General features: G+C 51.6%; 6 protein-coding genes across 7 annotated transcripts; 1 reads left to right on the plus strand and 5 right to left on the minus strand.

The window, feature by feature from the left end:
- Positions 1-20: 20 nt before the first annotated feature.
- PV06_03052 (uncharacterized protein) lies at positions 21-3,493 on the minus strand. The gene is made up of 2 exons (XM_016403804.1): positions 2,230-3,493; positions 21-2,178 (listed from the first exon to the last, which is right to left on the minus strand). Exons 1-2 carry the CDS (start codon positions 2,977-2,979, stop codon positions 598-600), a joined length of 2,331 nt encoding a protein of 776 aa, XP_016264809.1. The 5' UTR covers positions 2,980-3,493; the 3' UTR covers positions 21-597.
- Positions 3,494-8,053: 4,560 nt separating this feature from the next.
- Positions 8,054-8,620, minus strand: PV06_03053 (uncharacterized protein; the record flags this gene model as incomplete). Its single annotated transcript, XM_016403805.1, has 1 exon — positions 8,054-8,620. One exon carries the CDS (start codon positions 8,618-8,620, stop codon positions 8,054-8,056), a length of 567 nt encoding a protein of 188 aa, XP_016264810.1.
- Positions 8,621-8,760: 140 nt separating this feature from the next.
- Positions 8,761-10,768, minus strand: PV06_03054 (uncharacterized protein). Its single transcript, XM_016403806.1, has 3 exons — positions 10,486-10,768; positions 10,220-10,429; positions 8,761-10,171 (listed from the first exon to the last, which is right to left on the minus strand). Exons 1-3 carry the CDS (start codon positions 10,714-10,716, stop codon positions 9,677-9,679), a joined length of 936 nt encoding a protein of 311 aa, XP_016264811.1. The 5' UTR covers positions 10,717-10,768; the 3' UTR covers positions 8,761-9,676.
- Positions 10,769-10,866: 98 nt separating this feature from the next.
- PV06_03055 lies at positions 10,867-12,731 on the minus strand. Of its 2 annotated transcripts, XM_016403807.1 has the most exons (5): positions 12,456-12,731; positions 12,330-12,367; positions 11,959-12,258; positions 11,593-11,884; positions 10,867-11,543 (listed from the first exon to the last, which is right to left on the minus strand). In XM_016403807.1, exons 1-5 carry the CDS (start codon positions 12,499-12,501, stop codon positions 11,020-11,022), a joined length of 1,200 nt encoding a protein of 399 aa, XP_016264812.1. In that variant the 5' UTR covers positions 12,502-12,731; the 3' UTR covers positions 10,867-11,019. The 2 variants fall into 2 exon arrangements, with proteins under 2 accessions (XP_016264812.1, XP_016264813.1); XM_016403808.1 differs by lacking the exons at positions 12,330-12,367; positions 12,456-12,731 and having other exon boundaries at positions 11,959-12,323.
- Positions 12,732-13,346: 615 nt separating this feature from the next.
- Positions 13,347-14,816, plus strand: PV06_03056 (uncharacterized protein; the record flags this gene model as incomplete). The annotated part of the gene is made up of 7 exons (XM_016403809.1): positions 13,347-13,457; positions 13,535-13,578; positions 13,634-13,719; positions 13,782-14,148; positions 14,218-14,339; positions 14,423-14,720; positions 14,786-14,816. 7 exons carry the CDS (start codon positions 13,347-13,349, stop codon positions 14,814-14,816), a joined length of 1,059 nt encoding a protein of 352 aa, XP_016264814.1.
- A 2,414-nt stretch (positions 14,817-17,230) lies between these two features.
- Positions 17,231-18,082, minus strand: PV06_03057 (uncharacterized protein). Its single transcript, XM_016403810.1, has one exon. It carries the CDS (start codon positions 17,840-17,842, stop codon positions 17,402-17,404), a length of 441 nt encoding a protein of 146 aa, XP_016264815.1. The 5' UTR covers positions 17,843-18,082; the 3' UTR covers positions 17,231-17,401.
- Between the last annotated feature and the right edge of the window lie 14 nt (positions 18,083-18,096).

Raw genomic sequence — 18,096 nt, forward strand, 5'->3', positions numbered from 1 at the left:
ACACTGGAAGCAATAAGAGATTTGTCTTGGTTTGCGATCATGAAAATTTTTTCTGGATTCTAACGACGAACTTAGGACGATCAAAGGAAATAATTGACAAGAAAAATTTCCATCATCTCGTCTGCATTTCCCATTTCCCCGTAGTATCCATATTCCCTCTCCCAGCCAAAAGTTCACTCCGCTACACTCCCACAAACATACCACAACATCTCACGAGGATCTGATCTTCTGCTAGACAATGTCTCAGTCCAGGGTCTGACGACTCGTTCAAGATCCCATAAGAAAACATGATACGACATAGGAATTTGTGTATGTTCTCCATATATCGCCTGCAAAGGTTGACGTGCAATCAACCTTCAAGAGAGAGAAAAAAATAGGTCCCGAATACCCTTCTCAATGGCGAAGAAATATCTCGCCCACCATAAAACGCCGGTCCCGCTCATGACATAGTAAACAAAAGTTCTGACAGGTAGGATGATGATGATGATGATGACATAGATACAAGGTTGTGTGATGAGGGTGGTGGATTATATTATTAAATATAATGCTTGCTGTGACTTTCATTTTCTTTTTTGTAGGTCGTTTCGTGTCAAGTAATTAGTGCTTTCCAGGAGGACCGTTAGATGGACCGCCAGGGAAAGGAGGTGGAGGACCGCTTGGGATACCTCCTGGACCCATTCCAGGCCCTCCAGGACCACCAGGTCCCTTCATCGGACCCCCCGGAGGACCACCGGGAGCTCCAGGTCCTTTGCCTCCAGGACCGCCCTTTCCAGGAGGAGGACCTTTCATGGTGAGAGAGCTTCGCTTTCGGAGTTTCTCACCAAAGAGCCATAGCATAATAGGGATTGGAGTACCAATACCAATGGCAGCCAAAGCTAGGACGGTGTTACCCCAGCCATATTGAAGGGCCTTGTACATAGCAGGAGCAAACAGAGGGAAACCGAAACCAGCCAATGATCGAAGAATGGTGACTGCAGCTACGGCCGACGCTGCCAGCGGACCGTACGAGTCGACGAGATACGTGGTGACACACTGGAAAGCAGCGATCGTACCAATACCGAAGAGAAAGGCGCCAATATTAGGGACAATCCAGTGAGTGACATTTTGAGCTGACCACCCGTATACAAGGAGGCCAGTAGGTACGAAGAGTGAAAAGGGGATGACAAGCGGCATTCGATATTCGGGCTTTCCCTTACCGCGAGGGTCTTTGGCCTTGAGTTTCTGGTAGATCTTGTCGCCTGACTTGCCGCACACAGGGGCACCGATAAAGAAACCAAGACCCAGGGACAGATAGTTGAGACCAGAGATGCCGACACTTTCATGGTACACGTTGAGGAAAAGCTCAAAATAGGTCGACAGCGCCAGGTAAAGGATACCATAGGAGAATGCCATGTAGAGTGCCAGGACTTGAACGATAGGCTGGGTGAACAGCATGCCAAAAGATCGACCCATGGTCTTGGCAATCTTCTTCCAGATGGGCTGGTCAACCTCGCCTTCGCCGTCGGCGCGATATTTGTTGTCGCCGGTTCGTGTGCGGATTAGTTTGGCCTTCTTGTGGAGGATATAGGGCGCGTAGGTTTCTCTGAGTTTCCAGAACCCGCCGACGAGAATGAACAGGTTGACAATGGAGCTTGCATAGAACATCCATCTCCAGGTTGACTTCTCAGCGACCCAAGCACCAACGACAGGGCCGATAGCAGGGCCGAGCAGGGGGCCCATGGCGTAAATACCCATGGCCTTTCCACGCTCTTCAGGCTTGAAGAGATCGCCCAGCACGCCACCACCAATGGCCAGAGGAGCAGAGCCACCAAGACCAGACAAGAAACGGAATGCCATTAATTGTTCTTTCGTCTGGGCAAATCCACAGGCGGTGTTGAACGCCAAGAATATAATGTTGGAAGACTGTAGAATGATAACGCGCCCGTAAAGTTCGGACAGAGGACCCAAGAACATTGGACCGATAGCATATGCCAAGACGAAGATGGAGAGAACGATCTGCTGTTCGATCGTGTTGGTGATGCCAAAGTCCTTCGCGATCTGTGGGATAGCAGGGGCAACCATGGACGAAGCCAAGGGGGAGAGGAAGGTGAAGGATGCGGTAAGGCCAGTCACAGCCCACTTCTTCTTCGATGGCCAATTCTTCGGATTGAGAGGATCATTAGGACCTTCGAACTGAACCTGTAATGAGTTATTAGACGAGATCTTCTGTTGCGGAACACTCAAACATACCTTGTACGGGTTATCACCGCCAGGTGGACCTCCTGGGCCTCCAGGGCCACCAGGCCCTTTCTCCTTGGGCAGGAACGGAGTCGGTGTTGGGGGAGCATTTTGTGACTCGAGGTCAAACTTGCTCGGGTCCTTTCTGTCCGACATCCCCAGACCGTGGCCATGGCCATGGTCTTCGTCACAAGTGCACCAAGACTCGTGGGAATGTTTGCTCTGAGCACGGTCCATTGGTGGAGTCATTTGTTGCGAAAGGGGTCGCTTCTCGTCGCGACCATAACCATTGTGTAGTGCATTCATTGCGAGCGTCTCTTCAGATTGAGTGGGATAACGCGGTACGGACTGGTCATAAAAGGAGTCATTACTGTTGAGGTAGCCTTCTGCGAGTAACCTCTGGTTGGCGACGAAGTCGGGATTTCGATCGAGGTAATTGTCGTCACTGACCAGCCTCGAGTCGCGGGTGCGGAAAGAAGGAGCATATGAGTTCATGGAATCGCGTCCGTTTCGAGCGGTCTGCATGGATCCCTCCTCGTCATAGTGGCCGACATGATAGTCGGGGCCATCGTCGTACAGCACAGCGAAGGTAATCTCACTGCTGGCGCGGTCGGAGCCAGGTGAGGGTTCAGCAGGTAGGGACCGATGTCGGTAGGGTTCCGTCGAGTTGAGACGTCTTAGCGAAGGGAATCTCGAATTCATCGCGGGTTGAGACAAGGGACGGAGGGTGTTGCCACTGTTGCTGCGCGTGTCGTCGTCCATGGCGGCGGCGGCGTTGTCGTTCCCGGGGTAGGCGGCCAAGGTGGTCGGTCGAGGATGGTGGCTGTAGGGGTGAGGAGGTTGTTGGTGTTGATGGGCTTGAAAGGAAGGGGGACGTGAGCCAGAGTCGTAGCCCTGGGCGACTTCCCAGCTGTCCCAACTACTTGGAGCCGCCAGTTTTGGTAGGATGCAAGGTGAACGAGCGTGATGTGGCTGGAATCAAAAACGTCTGGTTGGGGGGTGTGAGGGAGAAATATTACAACCAAAGAACCGAGAGGGCGGAAGAGGAAGAGAGGCGTGTTTTGGGTGAGCGAGTGTATGGGTCAGAGGTTTTTTCTGGGAAGAGGCAGAAGTAGTAGGAGGAGGAAGAGAGACAAGAAAAGGATCCGCAAGATGAGCGAGATGACGAAGAATGGAGAGTGTGAGAGGAGAGAAGAGTAGGAGGAGAAGGAAGGGAAAGCAGACACGGGCTGAGGAGCTGGCCTGTTGGCGTTGCTGGCCTGCTGCGGGCCCTGGGATCAGAGGTTAGAACAGATGCGGATTAGGAACAGCCTTGGGAATCACTGGGCTTTTCAGGCCCGAGTTTTAGAGAGGGAGGCATTGCCCTTGGGCTGTTGAGGCCCCCCCGAATTTGGTTCCATGGGCCTGCGCCGCTCGGTGACTCGGGATCACGATGATGAGACGGACGATTTGCCCAGGGACCATGCAATAATGCTACAGTATGCTTTGACAGACGAGTCTATGTGCAATAGACTCGTACCATGACACCCTCTACAGACAAAATACGAGGTAGAATAAACAGGCCAGAGCATCAGAGCGCCAAAGCCTATTCAGTACCTAGCTCGTAATGAGTACCTAGACACCTAGAAATAACCCATGCAAACAAATACCCTGGAGGCCCTGGAGGCGTTTTTCCAGCCTCGTGAATGGGTGACTCGGGGCTCTAGCTGCCTGAACCATTTGCAAAACTCGCATATCATCACCAATAATACTGTACCTCTGTACGGAACAGATACAACGATAAGAGGGACCATGCACAACCACCTCACCTTTAGCATTTCATGCCCCCCCCGGAGAGAGAAGCTCCTCTGTCTGATCGCTTTTCGACATCATCATACTCCGTACCACGCACACACACAGTCCGTTGAGTTGTCGCATCTCACGTAAACCCCGCTGGATGCCGACACCGACATCGATCATCGCTACCCCCTACGGAGTAACAAGTAATCCTCTGTAACTACAGGAAGACGGAGTAACGGCATCAGCCTTGTTTGGATCTTCTTCTTTGCCGCCTGAAAACACGCCCCCAAGTCACAGACAGAAACCACGGAGTATGAGATTTCGTATTCGGGAGGGGGCCAGGTGGGGAGGGATCAGAGCATGTCGACAAGCCTTAGCGGGGAATTTACCAGGAACAGGGCTTCACCAGTACCGACCATTGGCCATTATCGAGGTCCATGATCGGAGTTCAGGCCTCCTCGAGCCTCCACTGTTGCTAATTATGCCGTCCGTAGCGTGTCTCGCTAGGGCGGGGCCTGCGCCGCAATCTCATCTCCCTCCCCCCTGTTTGTTTCTTTTTGCTGCTCCTCCACGGCCTTTGTCGACCGACCTCCGGCCTAGTGCGCCTCGTTGCCTAGAAGGGGGTTTGGATTGAGATGGAGTCGACCAATCTGATCCCTAGACATGCCCGTCATTGTTTTGTATGCCCGCTTATGATGATGATATGAGCAACACTACTCGTACACACGCAGAGCTCGAGCTTCATACGAGTACTTGGTACGATATCCCCAGACTCGGCCCTCTTCGCTTGAAACCGGGGAGGTCCAAGTTCCTCTTTGAAAAAGAAAAAAAAAAGCCAACAACAAACAAATCCCTCTATGCAAAAATTGTAGCTGCTTTTTTGACTCAGTACCGTACAGTACTGTACTCCGTCCGTAGAGGGATTTCACTTTGCATAAGCCAATTTGAGCCGCATCACTCCTTCGACGGCTCCTTTTTCCCACCTCGCAATCTCAAGTTGCAGGCTTGGCGACTCCCCTGATCATCTTTTTCCTTTCCCCCCAATCACCCCCCTACTGTAAGCATTCACCACTGATTCAGCCTTAGGGAGGGGGAAGAGAGATTGTCCACCGCTTCCTTTCGCTTAAACTGTGGTCTTTTTCCTTCCTGCCATGGCTAACCGACCGCCTGAGCGAAATTGTTGCAGAACATCCATACGGAGCATAGGTTCCTCGCCTATCTTTTTTCGTGCACGGGGTTTTTTTTTCAAGACGTGGGCTTTATCTACCAGCACGAGTACTCCGTACTCCTGTTCAGTAGCTTGAACATCTGCAACTGGTCTTTCGGTAGTTCATTGTTGCCGAATGCTCTCGCCGCTTAGCCTACTCGTAGAATTCGATATTCGTAATCAGCAGCTTATTCGAGTTATGCCTTTTGTTTATAGCTGTGACACCTCCAACAAAGTATCTACTCGATGGCCTCATTCTGCGTCTCTTACCGAGGTTTGTTTGCTTTCCTGTGAATATAAGACGTTGGGGAGCCGTCAAGTGATTTTACTCAAGTGGACTGTGCTGGCCCAAGACAACAGCCCACGCGAAGCAGCATGGACCCGGGTTTCGAACCGGCAATATTTTGCCGCGTGTGTGATGGGGGTGATAACCAAATGTGTCTTGATCCGTACCATATGGCCAAGGGGTGACGACTTATCATTATGATCACTTATCAACTATCATTTAGCTTGTGATAGCTTGGTCAAACAGTCCCCGCTACGAGAAAAGAAAAACGTGGAAACACTTCCCTGAAATGATAAAGCCCATCATCGGGCGGGGAAATCTGCCTCGCTGGCTTGGCCCAAGCATTTCCGGCGTCCGAAATACTCGAAGTCGTAGTCGTCTTGGGATCGTATCAGATGCGACTATTGTACTCCGTACTACCTTCCCGTGTCCCCTCCCCTCCTGTACGGAGTCAAGACGAGGCGATTTTCACCACGAGGCAAAGCGAACCTGACCACCCACACCGTGGTACATACGGATATGGCAGCTCGTATTTCGAAATCGGTCAGGTGAAGCTCCGTTCCGTGCGAGAATGGAAAAAAAAAATACTACCTCCGGCAAGTTTCGGTTGTACGACACAAAATGATTTGATGGGATGCAACAGCATCACCAACGACACGGACTGGAATGCCGGATTTGGTGACACAGTGGTGAGCGAGATGATACTGTCTACTCATGCTCGTGACGACCGACCCTTGGACTCTTCACTGTTTGTGGCATAGAATGCGACTTGCCAAGCTGGAGCTAACCCTTGGACTCCGGTCTCTATAAAAAGAACAAAAGAAGCTTCCCCACCGACGGCTCGATAAGAAACGCCGCTTCCCCGACATCTACAGCAGGAGACGTCGAAGGGAGGCTTGATGATGCTTTTCTCCTGTGAGTCTGACATGCGCCCTGCCAACGCATGGACTGGGGTTCTCCGCCGACCGACGTGCGGCTGAATCGACAGAAGCAGACTATTCGGTACTCCGTTCGAGCTGGCCTGATCGTCGAAGGAAGCATCGTAGTGGCTTTCTTGGAACTGTGTGGCCTGAGATGACCAAGGTTTCCCCAGGCAAACAAGCACAGTATGATCCGTAGGGCTGTGACCCCAGACCGTTGATGACTGCGCATTTACAGTCCACCCGGTGGCCCGCCTTGACGGACATACAATCCTCACCGGAGTATGGTTTAACTGTATGAAGCTGCAGCCGATGCCCTCATCCACCGCCAGGCCTAAACACTTGTGCCCTGGCTTTCGGGTTATCAACATCATTGCCAGTGTGGTGCCTCAGACAGCAATGGAGCCTGACTAAGTGCATACATGTCTCATCATCGCATGCGTTCATGTACCTAGAGGAAGTCCCCGACTTGTCGGCTGGATGCATGGTGACGTTACCATCCGTCCGAAGCTCACAGAATGCATGACCGCCATATAGCAATTCTAGCTTGCTTATTGGCTCGAACATTGCGTCGTTCTCTAACGGTCCGGGAGAGGTTCAAACACAGCGCTGCAAAGGAACCTTTTTGGCAAGCATGAGAACTTCAGCTGGCACAGAAGGAGCCGGCGTCTGCAATGATGGTGAGAAGCTTGGATGGAATTCATCTCATCGCAAGTCCCCCTTTAGGCGTGCACACACAAAGGTCAAGGCCACTTTAATCGCTCAGGCTTCCACATTCGACCACGATGACCATCCTCAGTTGGCCACATCCTCAGCTCGCATTCACAGACACCCGTTATCCGCACCTCCATCGCCTTTTGCAGACCCTTGCCGTTTTCCTTCAAGTCAAAGAGCAAATATTGATAGTGGCTGCATTAGCGTCTTAGTCAAACCTGTATGTATTGTTCTGTATCCTCCAAGCATGTGAATGAATGACTTTTAACCACTTTGGGGGTGGTGCATCAATATTGGCCACTATTGATGGCTTGCAGATGTCGCTGGTTCTGGGGAAGCTCGTGATCACCATCCCCAGCCATCCGTAATTTTTGAACACGGACACCCGCTGGCTTCGCTCAGACCACCATGTCGTACCCTGACAGTGGCCCTTTCTTGTTGCCATGCTTTGTTTGAGGTGTGGGAGTTCACCTAGTAGTCGATCCACTTGAATGTACGAGCGCTCTCGCTTGTAGGGTCGGCAATGGTTTTTTGTCAGATTTTACTTGTTCCAACAACAGACCAAACAAACACCACCTGCAAACAATGTATGTCGCAACTGCGTCGGTATAGTACAGTACATGTCGACCAAATTGTTGAATCGTCAACGTAAATTTCTCGTTATCATGAAAAGCTTACCAGTTGAGCATGCATTCGGCGTTGAGGTTGCTCTTTTGTTGTTTGCCTTTGTTTATCCTGCTTCAACGCCAACCACAGATATACAATGCATCTTTCATCGCAAGTATTATTCTTGACCAGGCTTCGCGATGGATCTCGTAGCAAAGCACGATTCCACGAACATAGAGTATACCTGAACCTTCTTCACGGTCTGGAACTCGGTCTGGACTCGATCTAATTTCTCCTTCTCACCTCTAGACGTTGTATACAAGCTCAAGGTTTCGTTATGACATTTCCTTGTGCATCTCTGTCTTTGTTCGCTCTCCACACTCCTTCTTCGACTTCGCCGGTATCTGCAAACCATTCTCGTTTCCATATTTCGGCCCTGGCCTTTACTCTTTCCAGGATTTCCTCGGCCCCTCGCCAACCACTTGCTCGATGTCCACTGCTGACCGAGACTGCGATACTCTCCTCTTCGATCTTGACCTCGCCTAACCTGTGCACGATGGCGATCTTCTCCAGGCCGTGCTTCTTCTGCACATCTTCCGCAATGGCGAAGAGACTCTTGATGGCGAGGGAAGGGTAGGCCGAGTAGGACAAGCGTGACACCGGCCGGGAGTCGAAGTTGTTGCGAGTCGTGCCGAGGAAGAGGACGTTGGCGCCGGCGGTCGGAGAACGAGTGAAGCGCAGGCAGGACTGTGAGTCTATAGGATCGTACACGAGGCAGATGTAGATTGAATCCGAAGATTTGGTCTGGGGAAAGTTGGCAGGATCGAGGACCGAGGAAGAAGCATTTGAATGTGTGATGGATGCCGCACCGTCCTCTGCTGTGGTAGACATTTTCGAGGCGTGTCGAGCTCGCTCCTGTGAAGTATACGAGGATTCTCGCGACGCTCTGGCAACTATCTTGCACCAGAACTCATACCGTGGACCGGATGTTGATGCATCACCCTCTTGTCTGAAGACAAGACTCGGTTTCAGCACACTTGAAATTTTTGCCGGTCAAACGTTCTGGCACATCGCTCAGAGGCAATATCGCTCGTACGAGCTATCGCAAAGGCGCCATACTCCGTACTCGCCCCTCGTACGTCATTTTTCATAGACTCCCACAAAACCCACGCTCAGAAGCCATTATCAAAACATTGTGTCCATACGAGTACGCGTATCAGTTTGGCGTCGCAAATATCTCTGACAAGCATAAAACACATGTTGTCGATGATGCTAGTTCTCCTCGCAACAGTCTTTGTTTCTTGTAGGGCCTTTGGCAAAGTAATGGGGTTCTAGTTCGCTACCCAGGCCTTCCATATCCACTGTTGTCCACCGGCTGGTAGGAATAAATCCAAATTCGCACAAAATCATGTCTTCCTCGCCGTTTCAATGGAGCCACGTTCGTGCTCACCGCCTCACTTTTCCTTCGACGTCTTTCCACTCACCCCGGGCATGACGCAGTAATTGTGTGCTTAATGTTTCCCCTGCATGCCCATCGCTCTTCTTCGGGCAAGAGACCTTCCCTTCTCAGGTTTTCGTCAGCCAGCGCTGGAATTGAAGTGGCTGGGAAGCATTCGCATTGGCTGCTGTCCATATGCAAGATGAGAGACGGCGTGATCTTGGAAATGCCAGGGCCGAGATTGAGGCTCAAGGCGCAAAAGATGATCCTTTCAATTGGTACTCCATATATTTCCACACATCTTGTTTGCCATCATCCGACATATTTTATATTACATATAGGTGAGAAGTGGAGTTTTACATCGCAAAGTGCACCGTCGCAATGCTTATGTATGTACAGTAAATCCAATGCAAACGGTGGCCTCTCTTTCCAACTTTCCTCATAACGACGTCCACAAGTCTGTGCTGGATGAGACATCAGTAGCCGTCAATAGAAGTGGTGTGGTGGATTTATTTCGCCGCAGTCGTCGAGTCCTTGGTTTTGGCGGTAAGATAAGGTAGAGGCGTCGTATCAAGCGGCTTGCCCTCCCTTTGCCAGTCTCTCACATGTTGCAGAAGAATCGCAGCAGCACTCTCTGCCGTGTCTTGTCTTCCAATGCACTCCACAAAGTCGCCTTCCGGATCCATCACGTAAAAGTATATGCTGTGGTCAACCAGATAGTCTTCCTCACCGGGTTCCAAGTTCGGTGGTGTCGAGAAGTACACTCTGTACTGCTTACACACATCCTTTGTTTGTTGCCATGTTCCGCACAACCCCTCTATCGAAGGATGAAACTCGGCAAGGTATTTGCGGAGGACCTCAGGAGTGTCTCTGTTGGGATCACAGGAGATGAAGATTGATCTCATGACGTTCGGTGCCTTTTCCTGGATGATATCGATGGCCTCCCCCAACTTGTCGAGTTCATCTGGGCAGATGTCCGGGCAATGGCTGAATCCAAAGTATATCTTTCATCGTCAGCGCAATCCCTCGTGTGTTCTGAGTAATGAGCATACCATCGAATATTTCCCCAATAGATCTTTCTCGGTGAATTCATTGCCGTCCAGGTCTTTCAGCGTAAACGGTCCCCCGACTTTAGGTTTGCCGTAGCCTTTGCTCATCTCCGTGAGTCGTTTTCGCTCGAGTCTGGCTTTCTCGTATTGAAAGTAGAACACCATCGCCGCACCGACGCCGACGAAGAGGGCCGCTGATCTGAATGAGAATGGCTACGTCGAAAGTTAGAGAGAACGGAATGTCACATACCGCGAACGATCATACGTACACCTGTGCGATGGTACATCTTATCCCCGGCACCGAATCTTGCGCCCGATGATGAAAAATGCCGTAATTGCATGCATTGCGATGATAGAGGCTGCCGCCGAAATGACTGCGATTTTGGTGGTCTGATGGACGAGGTTGTCGCATAGGTCTGCGATGCCTTCGAGATCGTCCTCTCTGGCTGGGTAATAAGGCGCCGTGCGGCTTGCTGGAGACGAGACATCTGCACAGGCATCTTGTCGGTCTCGTTGCAACGGGGTTCAGCACCTGGTAATGATAGATGATAAATTTATTGGAGAGCTTGAGCATTTGTAACCAGCGTCGCTGCGGAGGCTTGTCTGCGGAGATGACATGACATTGGGTTACATAAGCACAAGCCCAGCACCGTTACTGTATGAATGGCAATATCTCAACTGCAATTAACATGTTCTTCTGCCTTACTCCGATGGTTCGACTATTTCATGTCGAAAGTGATGTTATGCACACCCCAGCTGACTACTGTAACTGCTCACACGACATGAAATGGGCCCAGGCTTCGTTACTTTGCTGCTTGCTCCCTTGGATGGCCACCTCGTTGCATGATGGGCGAGTTTGCCATCCTGTCCCAATCATGGAGCATTTCAGTATTCTCCTTGGACAGACGAACTTCTTCACCTGCGCGATCCACCAATTCAGCCTGATATGCCTCGGCGGCTTCTTCGAAGCTGGTTTTTCCCTCCAGCGCATCTTTGTACTTGAGAACTAGACTTCGTGCGTCGGCGATACCATGGTTCAAACCCTGGCCCCTCTGAAACGTCATCGGATGGGCTGCGTCGCCTGCAAGAAGAAATCTCCCTCTTCGGGTGTCCCAAGGTCGAGGGATCCAGTAGGACAAGTTATTGGAGTAGATCTTTGTCCCTTCAGGAATCCAAAGATTCGCCGAACGAAATGGTTCACCCATGGTCTCAGCCTTCGCTTTCAGGTTAGCTAGTGAATCGACTTCTTCCCCTTCTTTCTGGTGCCACGTTGTCTGTAGCTGGAACACCCACGTGGCTGGGTCGTTAGGATCCGGGACCTCTTGGACTTTTCACTGTGGTTAGTGATCGAAATGGAGGATAGGAAAAGGACTTACTTGAGATCCACAGCCAATATCCATTTGGGTGCATGCCCATGGTCATGATAGGATGACCCTGGCGAACAAATTTGGCTTTCTCGGCATCATTGTAACAAACATGTAAGTTGACGGCGGAATAGGGAACGCTGCAGGCCTGGCCTTCCTCCCCAAACTTAGACTCCCTGACTTTCGACTTGACACCATCAGCTCCGATCAGCATGTTACCCGTTGCCTTGGTCCCATCCTGGAAAACAGCTGTTACAGTGGATTCGTCGTCATCATACGCGATATCGGTGAGCATTTTGCCGTACTTCAATTGGGAGTTCGAGATCAGCTCGGTGCTCAAGCCACAAGCCAGAAGGAAAGCTTGTTAGGTGCACTTACCTGAATGTCGATGTCTTCCGAGCACAACTTCCTGAAGCGCCGACGAGAGACACGGTACATGCGCAGGAGTGGAATGTTCTTCATTAACTCACCCGTCTGGCCATTGTAGGTCGGCAGAACACCAGGATCTGGAGGCTCGAAGTTGGGATCCACAGCAGCGGTGTAGATACGATCAAAGAGTTCTTTGGGAAGGCAATCAGCGAGCATGGGTAGGCCCCATTGTACCGACATTCCCCATTCTCGTGGCCGATAGGTGGTTGCAGAAGGTTCGGATTCATAGATAGCGTAAGATATTCCTTCCTACTCCAGGTGGTAGAGTTCAGTATTCCGTGGCCTGCCTCACTTGCTAGACAGCACAAGGCATGGTCTACCTTTTTCAAGCCTTGGGCTATGAGTAGGCCGACGACGCCTATGTTGAAGACAGTGTGAGCTCTTGTTGAAGTCATGGGAAGCCGTTACGAGTGCATTTGATAGACTACTAAAGATGACAACCATACCTGAGCCTATGATGAGAATATGGAAGGGATCCTTTTTCTCCGCCATCGTTCAGCTGCGGCTTTGATGAGAGACGGTAAAGTGAGGGCGACGACAATGACCAGATTGCGATGATTTGTGCACAGAGGGGGCCGAAGACGATGGGAAACTCAGGTAGCTAGGTAGATGAGTCCGATGCGAGGACCGAGTTGCATGACCTAGTGAGGGATTGGAGGGGGGACCATGCAGGGTTAGTAGACTCTAGTCTTCCGTGCATACATGATGGGAGATTCTTGCGAGCATTTTGAAAAGACAGCGAAAAAGTGGTGACTTGTGACGGCAGAAACATGAATCTCCTTGACTCGAGACCAGGTCGATTGTTCGTGAAAAGAGTGAAATGCAGTCGGCAGTATGGTGAATTGCAACCTAACGTGCGAGGGGGGATGGCCGATCTGAAATGTCTTTGCACTGAGGCTGGTGCGCCTCATTGGATATACGTAAAGGGTTCATGACACGCCACTGGACTAGCACTGATTGATGTGTCCTTTTGGAGAATGGTGAGCAAGTCGATGAAACATGCTGCAGACGAATGCAGAGCGTAGGTTGCACCTATAGAATTGAGAGGAAATTCGGAAGTATGGAGCACGAGGACTCCATATACTACACGATCCTGTACCGTAGATTGTCAAGTGCCGGGGCGGACCATTTCGGGAGTCACCGCTACATAAACGACGATCACGGTAGAGGGTAAGTAAGCACAGGTCATGCACTGCACCTCGTATTCCACCCCAGGTTCGCCCGCCCTTGTCCTACACGAGGGCAATGAACTCCGCCCCCGTTGTCAGCAAATATCATACCGCAAGTTCAAGACCGCTAGGCCCACCGGAGACTGAGTCCATTCTCCATGCTGGAATATGGCATCTCAGGCACCGATTTCTGATGCGGCGGTCGAAGCACAAGCTGACGACAATCCGCAGCCTGGACTACCCACGGATGCGGATGGAAATCAATACATCGAGGTTGACGTAGGCCGAAGTTTCATGGACTCTTCTCAGAGGATGTTGACACACAATTGCTGATGATTCCTTTTGCACGACAATAGGGTCCTGATGATCTGGACGCCGACTCTGCCTATGGATCCTCAATGTAGATGGAAATAAACCTCCGATTGCGGGATACGGAGATCATTGACAGAGCACAGACAGAGTGATCTCACCTCCCTGGCCTCTGATATCACTCGCGGTATCTGGGAACACGGCCGCCGGTACCATTCATATGGCAGATCACGTAAGTGTATTGCCTTTGTCCGGGGACGCGAAAAAACAAGTCTGAAGACATAAATCTTGCAGAGTATGCATTTCCGAACGACGAGGCCGAAGTCGAGAGGCTTGACATGCAACATGCCATGCACACCCATCTGCTGGGAGACCGACTGTTCTGGGCGCCTATCGACCCTGAAGCCGCCCAAGTATTGGACTTGGGAACTGGGAGTGGCATTTGGGCCATTGAATACGCCGACATGTTCCCTGGCTCCTCAGTCACTGGCACAGATCTGAGCGCCATTCAGCCTGAATGGGTTCCTCCAAATTGTAGTTTCGAGATTGACGATGCCGAAGCCGAATGGACATGGGACGAGGCCACCTTTGATTATATCCACAATCGCAATTTTGTCTGTGCGATTCGAGACTGGCCGAAGCTCATTCGTCAATGCTTTCAGTATGAAATCCTTGACAGGGAGACCAGGTAGCGCGGTGAGTACACTGGCTAATGAGTGTGTCTCTCCAGATTCGTCAAACCGGGTGGCTGGGTCGAATGGCACGAGAAATATCCATTCATGCGCAGTGATGATGGGTCGCTTCTGGAGGACTCGGCTCTCTTTCACTGGGGAGTGAAGTTCTTCGATGCCAGTGAGTGACCTCGATGCTGAAGGTGTCACGTCTGTCTTGCGTGCAGTCAACAAAAGGTGCACCTTACTGACAAGACCAACCAGGCATTCCTTTCGGCACTGACGCCACTTCGCCTCGAAACCTGAAAACTTGGATGGAAGAGGCAGGATTCGTGGATGTGAAAGAGCACATTTTGAAGCTTCCCGTGGGTTCATGGCCAAAAGACAGGCGCCTCAAACAGGTTGGCCTCCTCGAGAGCGTCAACATGACCGAGGGTATCCAGGGGTTGACCATGATGCTCTTCACGCGATGCCTTCATTGGACTCCTGCCGAGGTAGAAGTATTCCTATCGAGGGTGAGAAGGGACGTCAAGGATCGGAAGATCCATTGTTACTACCATTTGTAAGTTCATCTTGACCTGGGGGTCACAGGCTTTGCGCTGTCGGGAGCTGATTCCTGGCGCATAGCTACGTTGTATTTGGGCGGAAACCCAAGTGATCGATCTTGTACGGAGTGAAGAAAAACAATATCAGTTTGATCAGAAGCTCGAGGTTTTCATATAGCCATCTTGATATTGGAGGACATAACGAAAAGTCTGTGCTTCATGGCCCGATTGGGATTGAATACAGTGTCTACACGTGCCTGTTCGCTCCAGGGGTTCATTAGGGCTCGGAAAGCCAAGTCTAGGGTGTAGAGTGGCCTAGAGCGAGCGGCCTTCTCGGGCAGCATTTTAGCCTCATCGGCCTTACCAATGCAGGCTTAGGGGGCGTAGCTGGAATCTCAAACTGTCTTCTTACCAAATCCAGGGTTACTACCGTCATTAGGGCGCCTATCTAATCCCTACAGTACCTTCTAATTGCAAGGTGTTCAAGGTTAGGAGGGCGATCACATTCATCTGTCAACAACCTCTTTGGTGGCACTCAGACAGAGCCTTCTATCTCAGTGATCGAGTCAAGTCTAACTCATGCAATCCCGCAAGAACTCGGCCGAACCGTCTTTCCCTTCTACGGGTCGACGGCATACACAATCTAATGAACACGCGACTATTGATTTACCTTTCGCACAGTGGCCGAGTGTTCCTGCACTGCTAATAACTGCTGGTACGGAGTACAGAGCAGTCTTATCAGCAAAATCAATCGAGAATATAGGTAGGTCTTGTCCGGTTCCGAACCTCGCTCGCTGATGTGCAGGCGCAATGCCGGTGTCGGTAATAACACAAAAGAACCCAATTTACTTCCTGTTTCCTGGTAGTAGACTCTTTTCCTTCCTTGACTATCATTAGAGATTGGATCGATCCCCCGATGCCGACAGTAACAAAGTCACAAGAAGTCCGCGCGCAACGATGATAGCCGATGCAGAACATTCTGTCCATCCCGGGAGTGCCATGATAAGAACGAACGACGAGTATCCGATCACTGAGACTTCAGCCCTGCTAAGTCATGCTGATCCAGGACTCGCACATGAAAGGAGGACCACCGACGGATGCGTAAAGGGACCAGATGCCACAAGCAAGAGTGTCGACGACGCCTTCACCCAGACGACATGGCAACAAGAATCCAGAGTCCTCGCGGGCTACTCCGTGCCCATGATCCTCACATTTCTCCTGCAGCAGTCTCTCACCGTATCCAGCGTCTTTGCAGTCGGGCACATTGGCACGACGGAATTGGCCTCGGTAAGCCTCGCGACCATGACGGCCAACATAACAGGCTATTCCATCTTTCATGGCCTGGCGACATCGCTCGACACGCTTTGCGCCCAAGCCTTTGGCTCCGGCCGCAAGGACCTCGTCGGTCTATACACCCAACGCATGGTGTACTTCCTCTGGCTTACCACCATCCCTGTTGGCGTCATATGGCTCTTTCTCGCGGAGCCCGTCCTGATCGGTATTGTCCCCGACCGCACCGTCGCACACCTCGCCGCCACCTACCTGCGCATCGTCTTTTTGGGTGCGCCGGGCTACGCGGCATTCGAGGCGATCAAGCGCTTCGTCCAAGCCCAAGGCCTCTTCTCAGCGCCGCTGTACGTCCTGATCGTGTGCGCACCGGTCAATGCTCTACTCAACTACATCATGGTATGGCGGCTTCAATGGGGGTTTGTCGGCGCTCCCATAGCCGTGGCAAGCACACACGTCCTCCTCCCCATTGTGTTGGTGCTCTATATTCGTTTTTCAAGAACCAACGCCGCCGAAGATGGTGACGCCCCATGCTGGACCGGGTTCACCAGCAAAGCGTTTCGGAACTGGGGTGCGATGATCAGACTCTCCATCCCGGGCTTACTGATGACCGAAGCCGAAGTCCTCGCTTTCGAGATCCTCACCTTTGCGGCCTCGCGACTTGGAACGACCATCCTGGCCACGCAGTCCGTACTGGCCACTCTCGTGTTGATTGAATTTCAGGTGCCCTTTGCACTGAGCATCGCCACTTCCACCCGGATCGGCACACACATCGGCGCGGCTCGCTTGAAAGCCGCCCGGATGGGTTTGAAGGTGACGCTGTTCGCGGCCGCGCTCGTGGGAAGTATCAACATGACCCTCTTCATCGGCTTGCGGAGCGTGATACCTTCCTTGTTCTCGTCCGACCCAGAAGTCATCAACAACGTCGCCAACATCATCCCGCTCTTCGCGGCGTTCCAAATGTTCGACTCCCTGGCGACCACCTGTAACGGGATCCTGCGCGGACTGGGACGGCAAGAGATGGGCGGATATGTGCAATTGTTTTGTTACTATGTCGTTGCTTTACCGGTCAGTTTTGGCTTGGGATTCGGTCTGGATTGGAAGTTGTGGGGACTCTGGACGGGAGTCGCACTTGGATTGGCCTTGGTTGCTGCAATCGAACTGGCCTACATTTTCCACACGGATTGGAAGAGGAGTATAGAGGACGCGAGGGTAAGAAATCTAGAGAGTGATTGATGATTTATGACTCTGATGACTATTGATGGGTATGTAGAGAGAGCAACAGAGCGGTGAGTGGAACCGAACTATTCGCCGCTGCTTGGTAGTCCGTCCCTCATGGTTCGATGCACTGCCGCCTCCTTGTGTTGTTCTCAGGAAAAAGGCACCACAGTTTGGGTTGTTAAAAATTCAATCAAAACATCTCCCGCGTCGGTCCAGGTTCACCACCTTGTCCACGCTGAGACGCCACGCCACTGCTCAAATTGCCAACACCGCCGGAATGTGCACCTGCGCCGGTTGTGGTTCCAGTCGTCGTCCCAGTCGTCGTTCCGCGTGTGGCTGTGGTCGGCGACGTGGTACCCCTTCCAAGTCCACCGGTCTTGAGTCCAGTACCGGTCGCGCCGGTCGTGGTGGGGCGGCCACCACCGAGAGTCTGGTCCGCTTGTTTCATCTCCGCCTCCCCTTTTTCCTTGACCGCACGATTCTTGACTTCACCGTGTTTGTCGTCGAAGGCGGTGTCGACGCCCTCGTTGACCGTCCCACGGATGACGTCCCCGGTACCCTTGATGCCCCTGAGGGCCGACTTGACGCCCCCGACCACGTTGGTGGTCTTGTCTCGAGTATGATCTGCCATGGCCGTGTTTGTCTCAAACGGTGAGAAGGCTTTTGGTACGCAATATTATGTCAGTCGATTGACTTGAGTGGTTTTTCTTTATTTGTACTCGTACTTGTGTCTTTTGGAACGAAACAAGCCAAAAACAAAAAAACAGTACGAAAAAGGATGTTTGATTTGGTTGATTTAGGTAACGGCTTGATCTACTATGAATACTTTCCAAAATATTCTCAAGGTACTCGTGGGCAATGACGATAGACACGAACTTCTCTCAA

Source organism: Exophiala oligosperma, assembly GCF_000835515.1.
Source record: "Exophiala oligosperma strain CBS 72588 unplaced genomic scaffold supercont1.3, whole genome shotgun sequence".
NCBI classification, from domain to species: domain Eukaryota; kingdom Fungi; phylum Ascomycota; class Eurotiomycetes; order Chaetothyriales; family Herpotrichiellaceae; genus Exophiala; species Exophiala oligosperma.

What these genes read in the sequence shown, in the direction of transcription:
- PV06_03052 (XM_016403804.1), bottom strand. Translation starts at nt 2,979, where the DNA reads ATGGACGACGACACGCGCAGCAACAGTGGCAACACCCTCCGTCCCTTG. An exon ending in GCGGTGATAACCCGTACAAG is followed by an intron (nt 2,179 to 2,229) that starts GTATGTTTGAGT and finishes AACTCATTACAG; the next exon opens with GTTCAGTTCGAAGGTCCTAA.
- PV06_03054 (XM_016403806.1), bottom strand. Translation starts at nt 10,716, where the DNA reads ATGCCTGTGCAGATGTCTCGTCTCCAGCAAGCCGCACGGCGCCTTATT. An exon ending in AGATGTACCATCGCACAGGT is followed by an intron (nt 10,430 to 10,485) that starts GTACGTATGATC and finishes CTTTCGACGTAG; the next exon opens with CCATTCTCATTCAGATCAGC. An exon ending in TATTGGGGAAATATTCGATG is followed by an intron (nt 10,172 to 10,219) that starts GTATGCTCATTA and finishes TGACGATGAAAG; the next exon opens with ATATACTTTGGATTCAGCCA.
- PV06_03055 (XM_016403807.1), bottom strand. Translation starts at nt 12,501, where the DNA reads ATGGCGGAGAAAAAGGATCCCTTCCATATTCTCATCATAGGCTCAG. An exon ending in TATTCTCATCATAGGCTCAG is followed by an intron (nt 12,368 to 12,455) that starts GTATGGTTGTCA and finishes TCTTCAACATAG; the next exon opens with GCGTCGTCGGCCTACTCATA. An exon ending in TAGCCCAAGGCTTGAAAAAG is followed by an intron (nt 12,259 to 12,329) that starts GTAGACCATGCC and finishes CACCTGGAGTAG; the next exon opens with GAAGGAATATCTTACGCTAT.
- PV06_03057 (XM_016403810.1), bottom strand. Translation starts at nt 17,842, where the DNA reads ATGGCAGATCATACTCGAGACAAGACCACCAACGTGGTCGGGGGCGTC.